The sequence below is a fragment of the Grampus griseus genome (genome assembly GCF_964374135.1).
Source record: "Grampus griseus genome assembly, chromosome: 4".
Classification (NCBI taxonomy): Eukaryota; Metazoa; Chordata; class Mammalia; order Artiodactyla; family Delphinidae; genus Grampus; species Grampus griseus.
The window spans coordinates 112787297-112808037 of record NC_138997.1 but is presented as its reverse complement, the minus strand read 5'-3'; the positions used below and the strand labels follow the sequence as shown (position 1 = coordinate 112808037).

Below are 20741 nucleotides of genomic sequence, written 5' to 3'. Positions count from 1 at the left end.
GTCCAGATAAATAACCTGAACCTCTAAAACGGGTTCCTGTTTTAGAATTCCAAATGAAATAATAAAGTTTACTTTTAAACACATAGAAGACATATAAAATATGTTAAAATATAAAGGCTAACAAGTTAGAGTGTTCTGACAAGCCATATTTCACATTACGCAGTTAAGCTCAAGATTGGGAACTTGCTCTTATCAATTAAGACTTCTAGAAACTAAAGAACCTGAAGATGAACTGAGCAGCTCTAAAGCATAATGAATGATGGTCATGCTTGATTGACCAAACTATAAAACTATATGGTATAATGTGGTTCTTAAAGATGTACAACTCTAGAATGACGAATTTTATAAACTAAGGTGATACCAATACAGCAGATTTATATATACTGGGTTGTTTTAAAAGTTGCCCTTCAAGTTGACAATATTTATTCATTTATGTATTCTTTGAACAATATTTATTGAGTGCCTTTTTTATGCCGAACATATATAATGAATAAAGAGTTTATAAAACATTCACAACTTTTGCTCCAGTAGCTCGTTGCTGACTTTCACCTGAGGAGATGATCCAACAGGGGAGTGTACATGTGTACGTATAGAACTTACGTCACATGGAATAATAGTGACCAACCTAAATCTCCAAAGGGGCCTTGGTTAAATAACTGGTTGTTTCTCGGTGGGATATTCATGTACTTGAGTCCCGAACATGAGAAAATCCTGACGACCTAAGTGAGTAGAGCAGACGATTCAGTCGTCCAGGTCTGGAGAGGATTCTCGGGTTGTGCTGGTGCCCAGTGACCGCTGTTGTGTGACTTCTGCGGGGAGAGGAGACAGGAGCTGGGCGTCCATATTAACGGCTGTCCTTGTGGTTACTTTGCAGTCAAATAAAGTGCCCGTGGTGCAGCCGTCCCACGCAGTCCATCCTCTCACCCCCCTCATCACTTACAGCGACGAGCACTTTTCTCCAGGATCACACCCGTCACACATCCCGTCGGATGTCAGCTCCAAACAAGGTGAGAGCCCTGCCTCCCTCCCCAGGCCGCTTTGGATAAGCAAGGAGCCTCATCTCATCAGTCTGAGCGACCTCACAAGTGCCTCCGCACATGTCACTGGGTGGGTCATAATACATTTGTAGGAGATGAGAGGAATTTATTTGATAGCAATTTCTTTTTTTTTTCATCTTTATGGGAGTATAATTGCTTTACAATGGTGTGTTAGTTTCTGCTTTATAACAAAGTGAATCAGTTATACATATACATATATCCCCATATCTCCTCCCTCTTGCATCTCCCTCCCTCCCACCCTCCCTATCCCACCCCTCCAGGTGGTCACAAAGCACCGAGCTGATCTCCCTGTGCTATGCGGCTGCTTCCCACTAGCTATCTACCTTACGTTTGGTAGTGTATATATGTCCATGCCTCTCTCTCGCTTTGTCACAGCTCACCCTTCCCCCTCCCCATATCCTCAAGTCCATTCTCTAGTAGGTCTGTGTCTTTATTCCTGTCTTACCCCTAGGTCCTTCATGACATTTTTTTTTCTTAAATTCCATATATATGTGTTAGCATACGGTATTTGTCTTTCTCTTTCTGACTTACTTCACTCTGTATGACAGACTCTAGGTCTATCCACCTCATTACAAATAGCTCAATTTCGTTTCTTTTTATGGCTGAGTAATATTCCATTGTATATGTGTGCCACATCTAATAAGCATACAAGAATTTGTTGTTGGCTTCTTTTCTTTTCAGGATTAAAAAAAAAGAAAACAGAACAAAAATATTGAAGGGTCATTTCAAAGTGACAGCTCTGATGATCTATGATCACAGTGTAAACCAATATGTTGTGAAAATATATTACAAATTCAGTCCTCAGTGCCCCCTGCCGTATTTGTTTATTTTAGCATGTACTAGGTGTTGATGATTGTGTTAAAAAAAAAAAAGGTAGAAAAGGGACAAAGTGGGAGATTGTTTTTCCCTCAAATGTTACCTTTTTGAGCCTTTTGTGATTTCTTTTGGTCTTTATATCCCTGTTGTGTTTTCTCCTCTCTTTGTTGTTTCCCAGCACCAATTTAGATATAAATATAATTAAAATACAAAACCATCTCTGTCTAAAGTCAAGCAACATGAGTCTTATTTTGCTTCTCTACATTATTACCAAGTTCTGCTTCTGTATCATTTACAGAGAAACACACATCATAAGCAGTCTGAAAAATCAAGACACCTGTTTTCTAACCTGATGGGTGTGTGTGTGGGTTCGTTGTCAGACACAAAGCTCGGGTTCCCCAAGCCTTCTGGTCATGTCAGCTTAGAGCAGACTTTGAGGGGGAGTTTGTTCACAGCATAGCCCTTATTCTTCCCACGTACATACATACTTGGACCTCAACGGGCTCTTTAGACATTCAAAATAAAGGGTCCTGTAAAGCCACATGAAGGCAGAGAATGTATATAGGGTCAAACGTGCCACCTCCAGCACTTCACCCGTGTGTCCAGGCCTATCTTTGATCGATAGTGAACAACAAAATATAGTAAGTATGTAAAAAAAAAAGTGGAGTTCAGAGGCTGGGTGTTTTTCCCACTGCTGTGAACACTTCTAGGTTAAATATGTATCATGTTCATTTCCCACCTTTATTAAAAAGACGACTGTTTGAGGACTTAGTTACTGTTGGACTTCGCTTGAGTGGAGCCCAGGTACCTTTACTTAGAGAAGGCAGAAATCATCAAGGCCGATGTTTCTGGGTTTGTCTCTGTTTTATTCCTCATTTCCAGTCCTTCCTCTCCTCTATTTCCTTTTGTCAAGGACCTCCAAAGAATAAGAAACATCAGAGACAGGTCTGTGAATATGTAGTGAGAAAGGGAATTAAAATAGGCATCTTAGGAAGAAGGCTGAGTTTGAGAGGGAAGCTCAAGAATATGACCTTGGCCGTGGCCAAGGGGGACCATATGACGAATATGACCTTGGCCGTGGCCAAGGGGGACCATATGACCAATATGACCTTGGCCGTGGCCAAGGGGGACCATATGACCAATATGACCTTGGCCGTGGCCAAGGGGGACCATATGATGAATATGACCTTGGCCTCTGAGGACCATAAAGATGCGGGTGACAGTTAAAGATAGATATAAAAGCCCCGAACAAGCTATTAGCAAAAATAATCCAACAGCATGTTTTATTTAGTTTTAAACCGTTTATCTACTTAACAATTACATAGTACTTACTATATCCCAGTCCCTGTTCTGAGCACTTTGAAACGGACTTGTTTAACAGAATAACATTATAAAAATTTTTAAAGGAGTAACACATGATGGTTCAGAAGTTGTTCTTTCAGGAATTCTAGGAGAGTTCAATTTTTTGTTTTGTTTTGGTTTATACAAATATTTATTTATTTATTTTGGCTGCGCCAGGCTTTAGTTGCGGGATGCGTGCGGGATCTAGTTCCCCAACCAGAGGTGGAACCTGGGCCCCCTGCATTGGCAGCGCGGAGTCTTACCCACTGGACCACCAGGGAAGTCCCTAGGAGAGTTCAGATTTTTGAAACAGACAATTTTCTGACTAGCTACCAATTACAATTACACTTTCTCTTCTGTTTCCATATCTTACGGCTACCCTACCTTGCTAATTGTACTTTATATCATTACTCCTCAAACTTTTTTATTTTAAACAAACTTTTTAGAACTAGAGAAGGGACTAGTGGGCATGAACAGAAATTGTCTGCTTGCAGTTTCTTTGAAGTATTTTGTCCTAAAAATTCGTGTGATTTTTGCATTCTACTCCATACACAGTCTACATTTGTTTTAATATAAAAATCCTGTTTTTAATTACTTTTTTTGTCGTGGACTTCATGTACCTCATCACCGTGTAGTTAGGGGGATATAAAACCTTGGTTTAAAAAGAACTAATTTTTTAAAAAGTACTAATTTACATGATTTTGAGTTCATATCATTATATTTGGGTACCTTGATCACCAAAAAATAAGTATAAGGGAAAAAAAAGTCTAAGGCTTACTGGATCTCTTGCATTTACTCTCTTTTCTCTCCTTCTGCCTGCCTTTTGGTACCACCAAAAGGTGGTACTGAGTTGCTGATTTCAAAGTTCCTTGGGAAGCTGGCTAGCTCTATCCCCCCCAAATCCAAAAAAAAGAATATCGTGTTCCTACTCTAACCCTAGATGGAATTATCCGATAAATATAAACTGCTTGTCAGCAGAACCCATTCTCATTTGTAGGAAAATAACTTTAGGTTAATTTCCTATTAGGAAGCGTATTAGGTTTTACGTTTCCCTCAGTATGTGTTTTGGGATAGGGTGCGGGGTGCAGGTGTGTAGGTGTAGTTAGTTGTAGGAAAAGCAAGGGAAGCTAATACCCCTCATTTTGTTCCACTCATTGTGTCTGATAAAAATGTTGAAAGAGCTTTTAAGAAATACTGGGTTTATGTACCTGTTTATATGTTTTGTATCCTTATAAATAACAACAAACACTCAACATAGTGCTTATACTATATACCAAGCGCTTCTCAGTATTACATACGAATGCATTTATTCCTCACAACAACATTTATTTCATTTTCATTCTGATTTTACAGAATAATAATTAAATAACTTCCTCAAGACCGTATAGCTAGTGAGTGGCAGAATGACTGTATCCATGCAGTCTGACACCAGAATCATTTTGGCTGTGTTTATAAAAGTTATTTATAAAAGTTTAAAATTTTTTTAAGGATATACTGCATGGAGCCTCCAGAGTATAGTTAAGTGTTCAATAAATACTCATTAAATGAATGACGTGAAATGTGTCTAAAGTACCGCAGGAGTCGGTAGAGAGGCGCACACTTCTAGGAATCTTTGGAAACGGGATCTTAAAACAACAATAAGCTATTTAGAAAACACAGATCCACTTTCTTCTACTCATGTAATGACCTAAGCCACATCATGTACCTACGTGCAAAACGGTTATCGTACTGACCCAGCATGGGGAATGGGTCCATTTATTTCACCTGTTCATTTGTTTAGTCACTCAGAAGTATATTCAGAGCCTCGTCCGGAGACAGCCATAGTTTGATGCACAGATGGGGAAAACACGGTCTCTTTTTTTCCAAGCAGTGTACGAGGCTCAGGCAGGAAATCATTTGTACAACCTCACTATAAAGCCAAGTGAAGACTATCTTAAGTCCCATGTTAAAAGTACAAATGAAATGTTGTAAATTCAAAGAAGAAAGATTTCTCAGAGCAATAAAAGTTAGAGAATATTCCATGAGAGAGAGGTATCTGAAATATGAGTAGACTTTTAATAGGAAGAGTCAAATTAAATACCCAGCGTAGGAACTAGCATGTAGCAGGTGCTAAGTAAATGGTAGTTCCCGCCTTTCTTCTTAAGCAGTGAAACCAAATGCAGCTAGTTTGTATTTTTTGTTCTGTCAGATTACTCCCACACAGAATCACTGGTTCAGCCTTCTCAGTGTACTCAGAACATGGACTAGAGTGGAGAGCAAGCTTTCAAGCTTGTCTGCTTAGAGACATGAGATTGAAAGCAGGCTACTTCTCTGCATCCCAGAGATAAGATCCCAGGACAAATCGCATTTTTTAGGTACCTGAACCGTCACTTCACCTCTCCAACAAAGGGATTAAAGGAGACAATTCAGACAATTCCATCTCTAATTACGATTTTCAAGTTCAAATTTCCGCAAAGTTTTCCAAGTTCTTCTGAGTTGGCCTGGTTTTTCTTTTCAAAACGGAGCAGCCCCCCTGCAGAACCTGAGGCTTGGAGAGGTATCAGAGTGTCAGAGTGAGGGAGGCAGCGTGTTGGAGAAACTTCCCTGTGATTCTGATACGTCAAGAATCACCACTGTAGGCACCCCTGCTGCCCCTACCTCCCCAGACCCAAGAAAAAAAATCCCAGAGTATGAAACTTGGGGTCTACTGTGACCAAAAGAAGCAGTATTTCTCGCTTTTAAAAAAAGGGAGATTTGATGGTAACTCTGCTAAGGTGAACTTCCAGCTTCCAAAAACCAGCTGCCAGTGGTTCTGCTTCAGTGGGAGAGAGTGGATCCGCAGAATGCCCTGGGTCCCATTGTACGCAGTGCTCCTGGTGAATTGATGATATAAAGGAATTAAAAGAATACTCATTAAATTTGAAAGTGATAAGAGATCAAAAAAGGAGATTTTAGACTATTCTTTTAAAAACAGTAAAACCTCAGATGATCTCCTGTAAACTCTCTGTTAAGAGAAAGATTAAAGACCTTTCTCTGAGAGTTGAGAAAGAGTGTGTCCTAACTTCAAAGTCAAATTAACATCCACTTTGAAGGCGACACTTCTTAAGCCATTCCCATATGCTCAAGGCCTTCAGTATCTTTTAAGATCCAAATGAAATTCATAAACATTTTAAATAGTAAAAAAAAAGCAGCATACTTAAAGGGCATCTTCTGTATACTCACCTAATTTGCATACCGGCTAAGATAATTACAGCCACTGAATGCATATGCTGGGTGTTAAACCTGGGAATGTGTCTTTGCACGTGGTAATGGCCTTTTAAAGCCAGATTAGATATGTAAAGAAACTCATGTGGCTCTTTTCTGTTCCGAAGCACTTTCCCCCAAATCTAAATCTAAGTTTTTATTTTGCATTTTTATGTGTGCGTCTTAGCCCTTCTTTTCTGTACCCAAGGTAAGATATAAACAAAGAGGTGTCATCTGGGACTAGGATTAGGTACAATCTTCAGGTGTTTTTTTTTAAATTTTTTTTTTATTGCGGTACGCGGGCCTCTCACTGTTATGGCCTCTCCCGTTGCGGAGCACAGGCTCCGGACGCGCAGGCTCAGCGGCCATGGCTCACGGGTCCAGCCGCTCCGCGGCATGTGGGATCTTCCCGAACCGGGGCACGAACCCATGTCCCCTGCATCGGCAGGCGGACTCTCAACCACTGCGCCACCAGGGAAGCCGCTTCAGGTGGTTTTTACAGTTATAGGGCAGTGTGCTCCAGGGAGTGTGAGCTCAAGAAACAATTTGGTGGCACTCTCATTTTCTGTGGAATACAACTAATCCAGAACAGCTTGACCTTGGAGCCCAGAGGACTCAACTTGATGAAGAGCTTAGCTGGAGCTGAAGTGGCAGAGACCAAATGAATCATATCAAGTACGACCATTATGGGGCTGAAGATGATTTCTAATTAATCTTTGATCCTCTGAGGTATCACATTTCCCAAATCTATGTGTCCATAAGGGAGCCAGTGAAAATCTGAAAGTAGCAATTTACCTAATCCTTGAACACCATGGCAGGCCTTCTACTTATAAAGGGCTGTCATTTTCCATTCTACACAAAAACAATTGTCTACCATTCTCCTGACCAAAGTGATATTATAATGAGGGCAAACTAAATAATTTTAAAGTCTTATTTTGATGCCTGTTTTACTAGCAGCATATTTACTCTTTCAGGAGCTCCTCAAGATGTACTACCTTACTGCCTGTTTTCTCAGATGCTGAAATCTTGAGAAAAGTTAACAAACTGACTTCTGTTAAATGGATCTGAAAAATAAATACTCTTTCATTCTAGAGCTTAAGTATTAATGACATCACGCATTTGCTTGCCTTTCTATTTCTCTTAAAGTCGAATGTCCTATGAATCTGAAAACTCTACCTCTCTGTTGTTCTTTTTAATAGGCATGTCCAGACATCCTCCAGCTCCCGAGATCCCTACCTTCTATCCCCTGTCTCCGGGTGGTGTTGGGCAGATTACCCCACCTCTTGGCTGGTAAGATCCTTCCTGCAACATTTAGCCAGGCGTTTGAACACGTGTTCTTCTACTTCCCATTCATGGAAATTAGCTTTATGAATGATAACACTGGAGTTGAAGAAACTTCACATCAACAAGCAAGGTGCTAACTTTATTTCATTTCAATTTAAAAGATTAAAAAACATACAGACTTTGAAATGGATTGAATTCGTTTGCTAATATGTGTAGAAAATGGCTGTGTAGCATTTGCTTTGAAGCTTATAGTTTTATGGATTCAATCTGTGGCTTTGGGCATTTGCTATGCCTGTACAAAGTGTTCAGTGTGGATTTTTCTTTTCTAGTTCTTTATGAACAACTTATATTTTTGAAACATAACCTTAGATGTATTGAATATCGATCTTTGCTTATAAATGGGCAAGTGAGATAAATGACAGATAACTAGGGAGAAATGCAAGTGCAAAAGCATCTTTTGAATTTTAATAAAATAAGCACCAGTTTGGGTTCAGAGGCGTGAAAAACTGATGTTTGGACTTCTCTTTTCAGAATCCAAATGCTGTCTATTTTGTTATTTCTGAAAAATCCGTAACATTCCTTTCAAATTTTTTTAATTGTAAAGGTAAAGGAAAAGAAATGTATTTAGGGAAGAAAGAATCACTGCATGTGATGTAGCCTGTTTTTGTCATTTTATTGTTAGCGTGAGGCTTTCCCTGTTCCCACTTCCCTTCCTCTCCTCTCCCCACCGCTCACTCCATGGACAGAGCGCGGCAACTTCAGCAGATATTTTCTCTCCTTTCTTCATCTGGCTCTCAGTCCCCACAGCTCCCACGTCAAGGCCCCAGTTTCCCTACCTTGACATCCTTAGATTATCTCTTCTTCATAAGGAGGCTCATCCTGCCATGGAAATTCCAGCTTTCTCTCTTCTCTTTGCATTAAATCTCTCAGTCAATAACTCTGTCTGAATTTAATTGATTATGCAGATATTTTCAAAGCTCCATCAATTATTCTCTCTGAACTTAGCTACTCAGGGGCAATAATCCTGGGCCGAGTTGCATCAGTGGCATCTGGAAATAAAGACCGTGTAAATGCAAAGTGTGAGATGTAGGAAAAGCAGAGGGAGAGATGGAATTCTCAGAGGAGAGAGAAAATAACTCCGATGAATCGATCTTTTATTTCTTCCCTGTAGCATGGATATATAAGGGGGGGGGAGTGCAGCGTTTTAAAAACTTTGTTCATTTTTATATAAACTTTTATTTCCTTCTTTCTTCCCTTCCCTGAAATGCTCAAAGATTCTGATAAAGAATCTACTAACCTAAAAGGAGTATCTCACCATTCTCAGGTTCTGTTATATTCAGTAAAAACATTGTTTACCTGTTGTTCAGAGCATTCGTGGGGATGGGAGAGGGGAAGGGATAGACGACAGGTCGTTCACGGACTGCGGTGGGAGATTTCCTTCAAGGCAGACGATGCTTTGGTTGGGCGGAGGGTGTCCAGGAAGGGAAGGAGCCGGGTGACTGAAGCAATGCCCTGGTAACACTCCCCCCAAATTCTGGTTGAGTTCCTCCCCTCCTGAAACTCTTACTGCTGGTTGGTAAGTCATGCTTTGTCATTGATGGGTTCCTTTCTTCTGTGACCTCAGGCAAGGTCAGCCTGTATATCCCGTCACGGGAGGCTTCAGGCAACCCTACCCATCCTCCCTGTCAGTCGACACTTCCATGTCCAGGTAGGTGGAGGTGGAACCGGGCGCTCCAGGACAGGCTGCCCTTCCTGCGCTTGCAGCTCGCGCGCCTCTGCTTGCCTCTCGGTCCTGGCCGGGCGGGTGCACGGCTCGGGCCCGCGCGTCTGTCTGCGCAGGGTGCCTGGCTCCCACACTAGGCGTCCCGGAGGGTCCTTCCCCAGCAGCGCCAGCCACGCCCACCAGGGGGATGGACTCGGCCGCCCTGGGAACCCGCGTCTCCCTCCAGAAGACTTCGCTGCCACCTGACTGTGGGACGGGAAACGTCCCCAGAGGGGACATTATCAGAAGAGCTTGTTCGATTCAAAATATGATGGGGGTGGGGTCGGGGGGGAGAATAGAGACTGGTTTGATCTGAGTTTTCTAATTTGCTCTCTATGAGGAAAGTTGTAGCAGTTTCACGTGCCAGTGTTTGAAAACGCCCAGTCTAGAGCCTTCGGGACCAAGGCCGTCGGAAGAGAAGGGACGGTGCTCACAGGCTGTCAGGCTATACGGGGCTGCGTGTCCTAGTGTGTGAATCAGGCCCCGTGTGGACACGTTGGTGCAAGCGAAGCTCTGTGAGGTCTGCTGTGCCACACCGCTGTGTGTAATGCTTTTGCCTCTGGAAAGGATGGCTTCTGTGCCCTGTGCTTTGATGTACACACACATTTGTGGTGTGTCATCTGCGTGTTCAATGTGGCTTTTTCAAGGGAGCTAGCATTAACATGCTAGAAGTCAAACTGTTGGGTTAGTAACTGGTTGTGAATCTTTACTTTTTACATCGGTAGGAAATTCGCAGTTTTCTGTGGCGAATTTCAGCTTTTTAAGAAACGTTATTTTTTCAGTAGGTTGTAAATCTAGCTGATTGCGAGAGGATGAAATTATTATCCTTCCCCCCAAATCTCTCTGTACACTTTTTTTTAACATTGTAAGAATTGTGTGACGACGGGATTTTCTCACGGGCAAATGACCAGCATCATGTATTTTTGCAAATGGTACAGTTAGCAGAGCATGATGATTTGATCAAATGTTTGTATTTTTCCCATGCCTCCTTAATTTTTAAAAATTTGTTTCTGAAATATTACATATCCAAGCAGAGTCCCTTCTTTCCTTCCCAGAAGAAGGAATTAACTGTACAGGCGGCGATGAAAAGACCTGAGAAAGTTGTTTTTGTTGAATTAAATTGTTGACTTTAAAAGAGCTTGAAAAACAAAAATTTCTAAAGCGTATCCAAATTTATCCAAAGAGCTTGTTGAAAGTACTGTCTTCATTTGTTTTATTTTTCTTGCATGGCAGTTTCCCTCCTTTGTGTTGGATGGTAGTTGGATATTTTAAGATTTGTTTAATGCTCTACAAGTATACTCTGGGAAAAAGCCTTCATTTTAGCATACGTAGTTTTTACCTCGAAGCAGAACTGTATCCTTCCCTTTAATTAAATCCTTCCCCTTAATTTTGTTATCGGTTTTCCATTAGGCCAGATCTCTCAAACACTACTTTCTTTATGTGTAGAAAATTATTTGGGGTGATGTTGATGGTGACCTTATTAAATTGGGGACTGAACAAATCTTCCTGTCCCCTGTCTTCTCAATTGTTCTCTCCTAGTATTAGGAAAAAAGCCAACAGGAGAAGAAGACTCTTAATGTGAAGGTTTGCTTAGGAATGTAGACAGAGAATTGAAAATGTGATGTCTTTCAATTTTTTAATCATTTAAAAAGCTAAATCTTAATATAGTGTTATATTTCCAGTAATTGTTCTTGAAATTCTTCTCTGAAAACTGCTTTGCAAGAAAAGTGACTCACTTTTTTTTTTTTTTTTTTTTAAATCCTATGGCCTAGAGCCCTCCCAGGAGAAATGCCAGATTGTACCATTAGCTTGAAAAAAAATCTGTGAGGTGGCACGTAATTATAAATATTTTCCACCTGAATACAGAAAGGAAAGAAATTAATCATCAGCCTGCTCTAACTTAGAGTTAATACTTCTGCGTGTGAAGGTGTGTTTTCACTGTCAGCCAATAGCAGTCAGTGGGTTGTTTGGAAATTCTGTCTAGCTTTCGCTACAGCGGTACATTTTGTTTTCTTGTCTTTCCTTCTTTTAGGTTTTCTCATCACATGATTCCTGGTCCTCCCGGTCCCCACACAACTGGCATCCCACATCCAGCTATCGTAACGCCTCAGGTCAAACAGGAACACCCGCACACTGACAGCGACCTAATGCACGTGTAAGTGTGCCCCGTCTTCACCCGCGCGTGCCTTATGGTACTAAGGACTTAAACCACACAGTTTCTTCTCTTTCGCTGCTGTTGAATCTGCCCCCTGTCTGTTATTACGGAAATCAGTGTAGCCCCGCCTCAGAAGCTCTGTCCTCAAAAGCTTGATTCTCACTGCTCTGGTTCTGGGTCTGAGATTGAAGAGGAGCACAGACCTCAAAAGATCCAGGGAAACTCACCAAAGGGGGGTGACCTTCAGAGCATAGCGACTGAGTAACTTGAGCGGTTTAGCCATTTACTCCAAGGCTTTAATTGGGTTCCGATTCTTGAGGAGCACGGGAGCGAAGTAGATTGGAGGGTTCAGTGCATTTCCTTCTAGAAAGGCAGTCGCCCTGCATCAAGGCTTCAAGAGCACAGAATTCAAGAAAAAGGGGCAAACCAAGCCCAGGATTTCCTGTCGGGCCAGGGTCATCCCAGGCTGTTACAGCAGGGCTAGATTGTCCGAAGAGATTAGTAATTGAGTTTCTTAATCTAGGGTTTGTACGGGGATGGGAGGATGGATGGGGTGGCAGGGAGCACGTGATCGTCCATAAAAACCCTGCAAATACGGGCAAAACCAGTGTGCGTGTGTTTGGGGGAGAGAGTCTAAGGTTTCATTAGCTTCTCAGAGGGGCCGTTGACCCCAAAAAAGTTAAGAACCTCAGTTCTGGAGGAGGACTGACCCCCCGCACTGTATGTTCAGCTTTTCCCGAGGTGACCAAGGAGCATCTAAAAGCTTAGATGGAACATCTTCACAAGCCCATTTCCATGTTGGGGTGGATCCTTATCCACAAGGAGTTGATGAGGTGCTCTTCTAAGCTGATGGTGTTCTGGGGGCTTACAGAGAGCCCAGAGGGTGGTCCCAGCCTGAGCTGGACTTGTGGTGAAAGCAGATGCTCTGCTTCTCTCCTGCCATGTCTTCCTTACTGGGCTCACCTCTTCCCCACCCCCGCCCTTTAGGAAGCCTCAGCATGAACAGAGGAAGGAGCAGGAGCCCAAGAGACCTCACATCAAGAAGCCTCTGAATGCCTTTATGTTATACATGAAAGAAATGAGAGCGAATGTCGTAGCGGAGTGCACCCTAAAGGAAAGTGCCGCTATCAACCAGATTCTAGGCAGAAGGGTAAGTAGTGGGATGGTCTGCAGATGTTCACGGTAACCACGGAACCTCTTCAGTAACATCTGCCCGAATGCACTTACATGCCAGGTAGTCATAGAATCATTGTATAGTCACCAGCCACCGCCATTCGGGGAGTAACAGAGAGAGCACGACAGCCTTTAGGAGGAGTAAATGATACAGTGCCTTGTAAGCAACTGAGATGGTACCTGGCACATAGAAAACTTCCTGAAAATCATAACTGTTTGTCCTATTATCATTCTTTAAACAAATATATCTTGAGTGTCTTTTAGGTACCAGGCACTGTGGTAGGCATTAGATAATTATTGCTGAATAATATAGATGTAGTGCTTGCCCTCGTAGAGCTTGAAGTTTTGTGACAGGATACAGATATTAGACGAATAATTACCCAGTATATATATAATTAAAATTGTGATAAATATTGTATGAAGAGCAAGGATCTGAGAAAGAACCACAGGGTGGCTGGGGAAGGGCCCACTGAGAACGTAGTTGAGGCCTGAGAGCTGCCTGGGGTTAGCCATGTGATGAACGGGATGAGGTGAAGCTGTGTGTGTGTGTGTGTGTGTGTGTGTGTGTGTGTGTGTCCGAGTGCGTGTGCGTGTGTTGCGTGTGTGTGCGTGCGTTGCGTGCGTGTGCGAGTGCGTGTGTGCGTGCGTTGCGTGTGTTGCGTGTGCGTGCGTTGCGTGCATGTGCGTGCACACTCTGAAGCAGGAAACCACTTAGCCCACCCAGGGGGCTACAGAAAGGCCTGCGGGACCAGCCACGCTTCTGGGTGAACCCTGTCAAGCACATGTCGTCGGCTGCACCTTGCAAGACATAAGCAGATCGTTCCACCTCGAAGCTTTAAATGGAAGAAGTGGCACAGGCCTGAGAAGTCTTTCTAGAAAATTGCTCTCTGAATCTTAACGTGTACATGGGCCAGGTTTCTCGACTGCCTCTCTTTTTGTTGTTGCTTCTTTCACCCATGCGAAGATATTTTTCTGAGCACCTGTCATGTACCAGGAACTGGACTTACAGCTAGGACAGACACTCTTAGATTTCTTTGTCCAGCCACCAGCCCAGAGGCTAGTCAAGTCCTTCCCAGTACTTTTCTCAGGATTGAAATGGGTTTAGTTGGGTATCTGATGGGTGGTGGAGAACATTTGAATTTTTCTAATTCAAATTGCATTTTTCTGTAATTACACTGTAATTTTAGAAATGCTTCATCTTAACTTGTTGATGCTCTTCATATATGTGTGGTAGCTTTTTTTTTTTCATTTATTTATTTTTGGCTGCGTTGGGTCTTCATTGCTGCGTGCGGGCTTTCTCCAGTTGTGGCGAGCAGGGGCTACTCTTCGTTGCGGTGCGCGGGGCTTCTCATTGCAGTGGCTTCTCTTGTTGCGGAGCACGGGCTCTAGGCGCCTGGGCTTCAGTAGTTGTGGCACGAGGGCTCAGTAGTTGTGGCTCATGGGCTCTAGAGCGCAGGCTCTTTAGCTGTGGTGCACGGGCTTAGTTGCTCGTGCTGGGGCACGTAGGATCTTCCCGGATCTGGGCTCGAACCCGTGTCTCCTGTGTTGCCAGGTGGATTCTTGACCACTGAGCCACCAGGGAAGTCCCGGTAGCTTCTTAAAATATGACCCTGTGTATTTGTTTTTGCAACCTCTCAAGAAATTCATGATTTGCAAATGAACATTCAGGAGAAGGAGGGTCTTGACAACCTTTGTGAGACCTAGAGATCATGTTTTAGCTGTTGTTGATAATTTTTGTCATGTTTGTTACAAACCTAATACATTTCAGCATTCATAACAGAAAACATTTAGGAGATTACCAGTCCACGTGAGGAAGCAGATGGAGGAAAGCAGGCGTTCTTGTATTATCGATTCCTGTTGGAGAGCATAAAAATGCAGCAATTTCCAATCTGCAAGACACCAGGGTTTCAGGGGTGGGATGCAGTGGTAGATTATAGCTCTTTCGGTGCCCTGTGTACAGTACTCTATCTCCCTGTGGCTTCTTAAACACTTAATAACAATAATTACAATGATTTCCAAAGCCAGATCATAGCAGATGAGTGATTCCCATCATTTTTTGAAGAATTCCTCCTTGAAAGCTTAAAGGCTGATGACGATTTTCCCTGACCCTTTAAAAGAAGAAATCAGAGGAAAAGACGGGTTCTTATTTCCGCTTGTGTAAAACTCTTAGATTTTTTGTTTGTTGTTTCTTTTTTGAGTTAAAGGTCCATGGTCCTCCAGTGGGAATTATTTTCCTGCTCTATAGAGTTGAGAATATATGAATGTATGCTTCCTCTTTTTAATGCACGTTTCCAACAGTTGCTACTTTCTCAGCTCCCTTAACAATCCCCAGATCAGAGCATGTGTCCTAAAGGATGGCTCTCATTTAAGGTCTCTCTCTGGTTTTAATTTGGACACCTGTTTCTATTTATAGATCTCTGAGATCTTTGATTAAGATCAGGTTTTCTATCCTTTCATAACTCCGCCTCTGGCAGGGTAGTCCTTGCTAGTTCTTTAAAGTTCCCAGCTTTAAAATCATGAAGTTTTACATTGGGATAATTAGAATTCTTAATAGTGGGCCTGAAATTCATCCTAGAACATTTGATCTTCTGATTTTTATTCACTTCTACTGTATTTCTAGCATAGAAATGTTCGTTCATATGAATGCATCAAAGTTTTCTACTTCGTATTCTGAATAATAATAACACAAATACTACTTTAAAATAAGCCTTTCGTTTTCAGACCTTCCAGGCTACTAAAGGAAGTCCACTTATTGCATATTTATTGTCAGAATGTCTCTTCAAATTAAATGGGTATTTTCCCAAAAACTTGGTGAATCTTTCAGTAAGCAGAAGAGATGGAAAAGCATTTCTGGTCAATTGTGTTTCAGAAATTCCTGTAAAGAAAGATCATCTTTCTTGTCTGCATCAGACTTTATTCTTGTTTTCAGTGCAAAACTTTAATACATAGTTTCACCTACTGTTTTACTCTGGTAAATGATGTTTCGTTTGTGAATTCGAAATAATATCAAGGAACTAAAAGCAATCTGAGGTAAGCAAGTAAACAGTTTAGTCTGTGGTCTGCTTTTTTTTCTCCTTGAACTTTGCTGTTTTGTTCGCTGGGGTCTTGTCAACCTAAGTTTCCTGCTGTAACTGAAAAATTCATGCTTGTTCATTAACTGCTTGTTTTGGGTAGAAGACCCAACCTCCATACGTATTTGGGAGATAAGTTCTATTTGCAATGCCAGATTTTCTCAGCAAGTTATAAAGCTGCCATAAATTACATAAAATTATACTTTAAATTATTTAAGCTTTTTTATACTATAAAATATATTTACAAACAATTATATTTATAAAAAAGATATCTTTATACTGACATACTGCAGTAGGATGAGAGAGATTATTTATCAAATGAATAAACAGATGTACAAAGTAAGACTTCTATCCTTACCTTTTTTCTCTTAGTCTCTTTTTTTGTTGTTGTTCCTTTTTGATAACACTTTGCCTCTCGTTGATCATGTTAGCACCAGAACTGTCTAAACACTAATGGTCAGTCTTTTTTAAAAAAAAAGTGTAGGCCGATCTTTTCCGCTGTGCCCAGTTCGGCTTTTTCTCCCTGTGAAGGTCTCTAGGTCAGTACCTCAGGTTTAGAAAAGCTGTCAGTTGACAGAGGCAGTGTGACTTTTCCTGCCTAAACTTCCACTGCTCCCCAGACCTGCCTCCTTAGGCTCCGCTTAACTAATTGTGATTACTCTGTTAGTACAAAGACTTGTGTCGCAGGTAACTTTCCCCAGGTGTTTGGGGTTTTTTGTTGTTGTTGTTGTTTCCTGCCACCTCCCCATCTCCTCTCCCCCCTCCGCCCTTTTTTTTAAAAAAGAAAAGCATATTATCTGATTTGCCTTTAGACTCAGGCCAAGTCCCGCTGTGGGTCACGCATCTTACCTTTACACTTCGCACGTATAAAGCAATTAAAAATGAAATCATCTGCTCTATCCAGCACAGAGGCCCTGGCCTTCAGGGGGCTTTTCAAAGGAAATGGAATTGGTTGCCTTGCCTGTAAGCCCCACAGCCTCTGGACAGGAGGGTGGAAGGAGGCCGAAGGTGCTTTAGTGCTCTCCTTGAGATCAGGTTCTTGTTCTTCTAACAGGCAAGAGCAGGAGGTGTTCGTTTTCTTGAGGAGAGCATCCCTGCCATGCTCTAGGGGCTGCATCCTAACCACTGGATCGCTGTCCTGGAGGGCAGCCTTTTCTCGCTCACCAGCCTCTCTCCCTCACTCCTCTTTCCTTTGCCCCAATCCAGTCACACCTTTCTTTTCTTTTTGTCTTATCATTTAAAAAAACAAGAACAGGGTAATTAAAATCAATATGCAGGGTAGAGGTGAATGAGAAAGAATCGCCCAGCCTTTAAGGGGAAGTTAGCAAAATGGGAAGCGACACACCCTAGAGCTGGGAGCCCTGGACTGGGAGCCAGGCTCACACAGAGCGTGTGCGCGTGCATGTGCACGTGTATGTAGCTGCGCAGTGGTGTGGCGTCGGGTCCACCGCCTCTGTGCCGTCACCTCCAGCCAGTGGGTTCCCCAAAGTGCAGCCAGTTCTCCTGGGATGTTCTGGCAACAGATCCTGGCATTTGGGAAGTAGGGGGACCAACTTGGAAACTGCTCCGTGGGGGCCTGGGGTAAGTTGTGTGCAAACACACACAAAGTGCCGGTACAGGCTGCTAAAAATCCCAAACAGCACCTTGCCTGCATAAACTCTTCTGCTCTGTATGATAAATAAATATATGTTACCTAAAGGGAAGTGGAAATTTTGCAGGGTGTCAGCTGCTACGTTCCCCAGATTAGATCCTACGGTCTCAAAGTCTAGATGGCAAAATAAACTTAGTCAGGTTCCTTGTTTTCCATCCGAAGGAAGCTAAAAAACACAGCCATAAAGTGTGCATGTTTGATTACATAGCGTTATCTGTATTCTCCCTGTGGACAATTAGTGTTTAAATAAGTGTGAGGGGAGGGTGAAGAGACTGAGACAGACTGACTTTTGATGTCTTGCTTTATGGACAGGATCATATGATGAAGGTTTCAGATTCCTCACATGACAGAGTGGGAGAGTGCATGGGAGGTGAGGATATATCTGTGGAAATTACTTCATTTTGCATAAATAAATGGTGCTTGGGCTCAGATGTCAGAATGTGCTGCAAACTATGAAAAAGGGCTAAGGTGGGTGTTGAGGTTCACCAGTGAATGTTCTCTTTAATTTGTATTGGAGAAGAGAAAGGCTGGGTGACAGGCCATTTCACTTTGGATACTTTGACAGGTTTCATGTCACGTGAGAACAGAATAGAGAAATCAGAGTTTGAGTCTCACTCCAGCCACCGAACTCTAGATGGATTTCTGCGACACGTGGTCTTCTGCCATTTAAAAATAAATCGAAGTTTAAATGCTTAATGTTTTCATTCTTCAGTGTCTGAAATATGAAACATACAATACTGTCGCTGTTTTGCTTTCACTTGATTTTTTCCCCCTTCCCCCTTCTTTTTCAGTGGCATGCCCTCTCTCGTGAAGAGCAGGCTAAATATTATGAATTAGCGCGGAAGGAAAGACAGCTACATATGCAGCTCTATCCAGGCTGGTCTGCAAGAGACAATTATGTAAGCACTTTATGCACACGGCTCTCTCCTCTCATTCGTTCTCCCTCTGTGTTGCTCTCGTGAAGGAAATGTGTTGTAGAGTGTAGCTAATGCTGGCACCGTTCTCTATTTTTGAAAGTTAATGAACTTTATAATAAAGATTTCATGGATATATTCCAGTCTGAAAGCTTTGTGCTGTCACTTTTTTTTGGCTATATGCTAATGAAATTTTTAAGTAAAATTTTTTAAATCGAAGAAAACCTTATCATTAAAATGTTGGTGAAAAAGATTTTTTTTGTTTTGTTTTGGTTTTTTTTTTGTGTGTGTGGTACTCGGGCCTCTCACTGTTGTGGCCGCTCCCGGTGCGGAGCATAGGCTCCGGACGCACAGGCCCAGTGGCCATGGCTTACGGGCCCAGCCGCTCCGCGGCATGTGGGATCTTCCCGGACCGGGGCACGAACCCGTGTCCCCTGCATCGGCAGGCGGGCTCTCAACCACTGCGCCACCAGGGAAGCCTGAAAAAGATTTTTTTTAAAGCATATAATCTCATCATGTGAAGGCAGCATTAGTAATAACTAGTTACACTACCTTCCAGTATTTTTTCTGTGCATATCTTTTTTTTTTTTTTAACATCTTTATTGGAGTATAATTGCTTTGTACAGCGGTGTGTTGTGCGTAGCTTTTTACCTTTTACTTGGATATGTGTGGGTGGGTGGCTGTGTATTACATACGCCTTTGTATCATGCTGCTTGCTCTTATCTATAATAAGCGTTTTTCTGTTACGGCATAGCGTTTCTGTATATCACTTTTAACAGGTATACAGTATTTCACTGAGTGAATGTCACAATTTACTTAACCATTTTTTCCCTGCTTTTTAGACATTGGCTATTTTTTTGTTAATAATTGGAAATTATCCTGCAGTGGATTGTGCGTAACAGTTTTTAGGACTTATTTCTACAGGATAGACTCACAGTAGTGAAATTGTAGTGAAACGCTAGTGAAATTGCTGAGTACAGATTATAAATATTTTAAAGCCTCTTGATATATATTGTCAGATTTCTTTCCAAAATGGATTGTGTTATTTTACCCTTCTTACAAACAATATATTCCAGTGACTGTTTTGCACAGACTAATTAAAACCGGGTAAAAAAAACATTTTTTTGTTCGTTTCATATTAACGTACCCTGATGCCTATTATATATTTTATTCAGATGGAGTAGGTATTATATTTTTAAGCTGTACTAATTTCATTGGGAATACCTCATTTATAAATACCTCATTTATATTGCCAATTATTTTATTACTTCAGAGTTTGAATACCTTACTCATGTAGTCTTGATACAGCAAAAACTACTGAGAAAGACTGTTATAAGTGATATTAGTTGTATCATATTTTATAGAGGGGAATGATTTTGATTACTTAAGCTCTTAATTTAAAAATTTGAAGATCATTTTCATGTTTCTTGTGAGACGAGCATTCAGAGTGCCCGCTAGGACAGACTTCACATTAAATGGAATTGTCCTTTTTTAAAAGGGCGAGGCACTATGGAGAACAGTATGGAGGTTCCTTAAAAAACTAGAAACAGAGCTACCATACGGCCCAGCAATCCCACTACTGGGCATATACCCTGAGAAAACCATCATTCAAAAAGAGTCATGTACCAAAATGTTCATTACAGCTCTATTTACAATAGCCAGGAGATGGAAGCAACCTAAGTGTCCATGGACAGATGAATGGATAAAGAAGATGTGGTACATGTATACAATGGAATATTACTCGCCATAAAAAGAAACGAAATTGAGTTATTTGTAGTGAGGTGGATGGACCTAGAGACTGTCACACAGAGTGAAGTAAGTCAGAAAGAGAAAAACAAATACCGTATGCTAACACGTATATATGGAACCTAAAAAAAAAAAATGGTTCTGAAGAACCTAGGGGCAGGACAGGAATAAAGACACAAATGTAGAGAATGGACTTGAGGACACGGGGAGGGGGAAGGGTAAGCTGGGACGAAGTGAGAGAGTGGCAGGGACATATGTACACTACCAAACGTAAAATAGATAGCTAGTGGGAAGCAGCCGCATAGCACAGGGAGATCAGCTCGGTGCTGTGTGACCACCTAGAGGGTGGGATTGGGAGGGCAGGAGGGAGATGCAAGAGGGAGGGGATATGGGGATATATGTATGCATATAGCTGATTCACTTTGTTATACAGCAGAAACACACCATTGTAAAGCAATTATGCTCCAATAAAGATGTTAAATAAATAAATAAATTAATTAAAAAAAATAGGGCGAGGGTGAAGCCATGAATCAATATGTAAATCAGTG

At 41.8% G+C, this 20741-nt stretch overlaps 1 protein-coding gene across 3 annotated transcripts in view; it reads left to right on the top strand.

The window, feature by feature from the left end:
• Positions 1-20741, top strand: part of LEF1 (lymphoid enhancer binding factor 1) — a gene marked incomplete at both ends in the record, with an annotated part of 116400 nt that overhangs the window by 76882 nt on the left and 18777 nt on the right. For 2 of the 3 annotated variants that reach the window (XM_082653721.1, XM_082653720.1), the window contains 6 exons: positions 875-1007; positions 7637-7727; positions 9346-9429; positions 11516-11638; positions 12626-12788; positions 18325-18432. In XM_082653721.1, the coding sequence (XP_082509847.1) occupies positions 875-1007; positions 7637-7727; positions 9346-9429; positions 11516-11638; positions 12626-12788; positions 18325-18432 (702 nt within the window). The remainder of the gene's footprint in view (positions 1-874; positions 1008-7636; positions 7728-9345; positions 9430-11515; positions 11639-12625; positions 12789-18324; positions 18433-20741) is intronic. The other variant, XM_082653722.1, reaches the window with a different exon arrangement.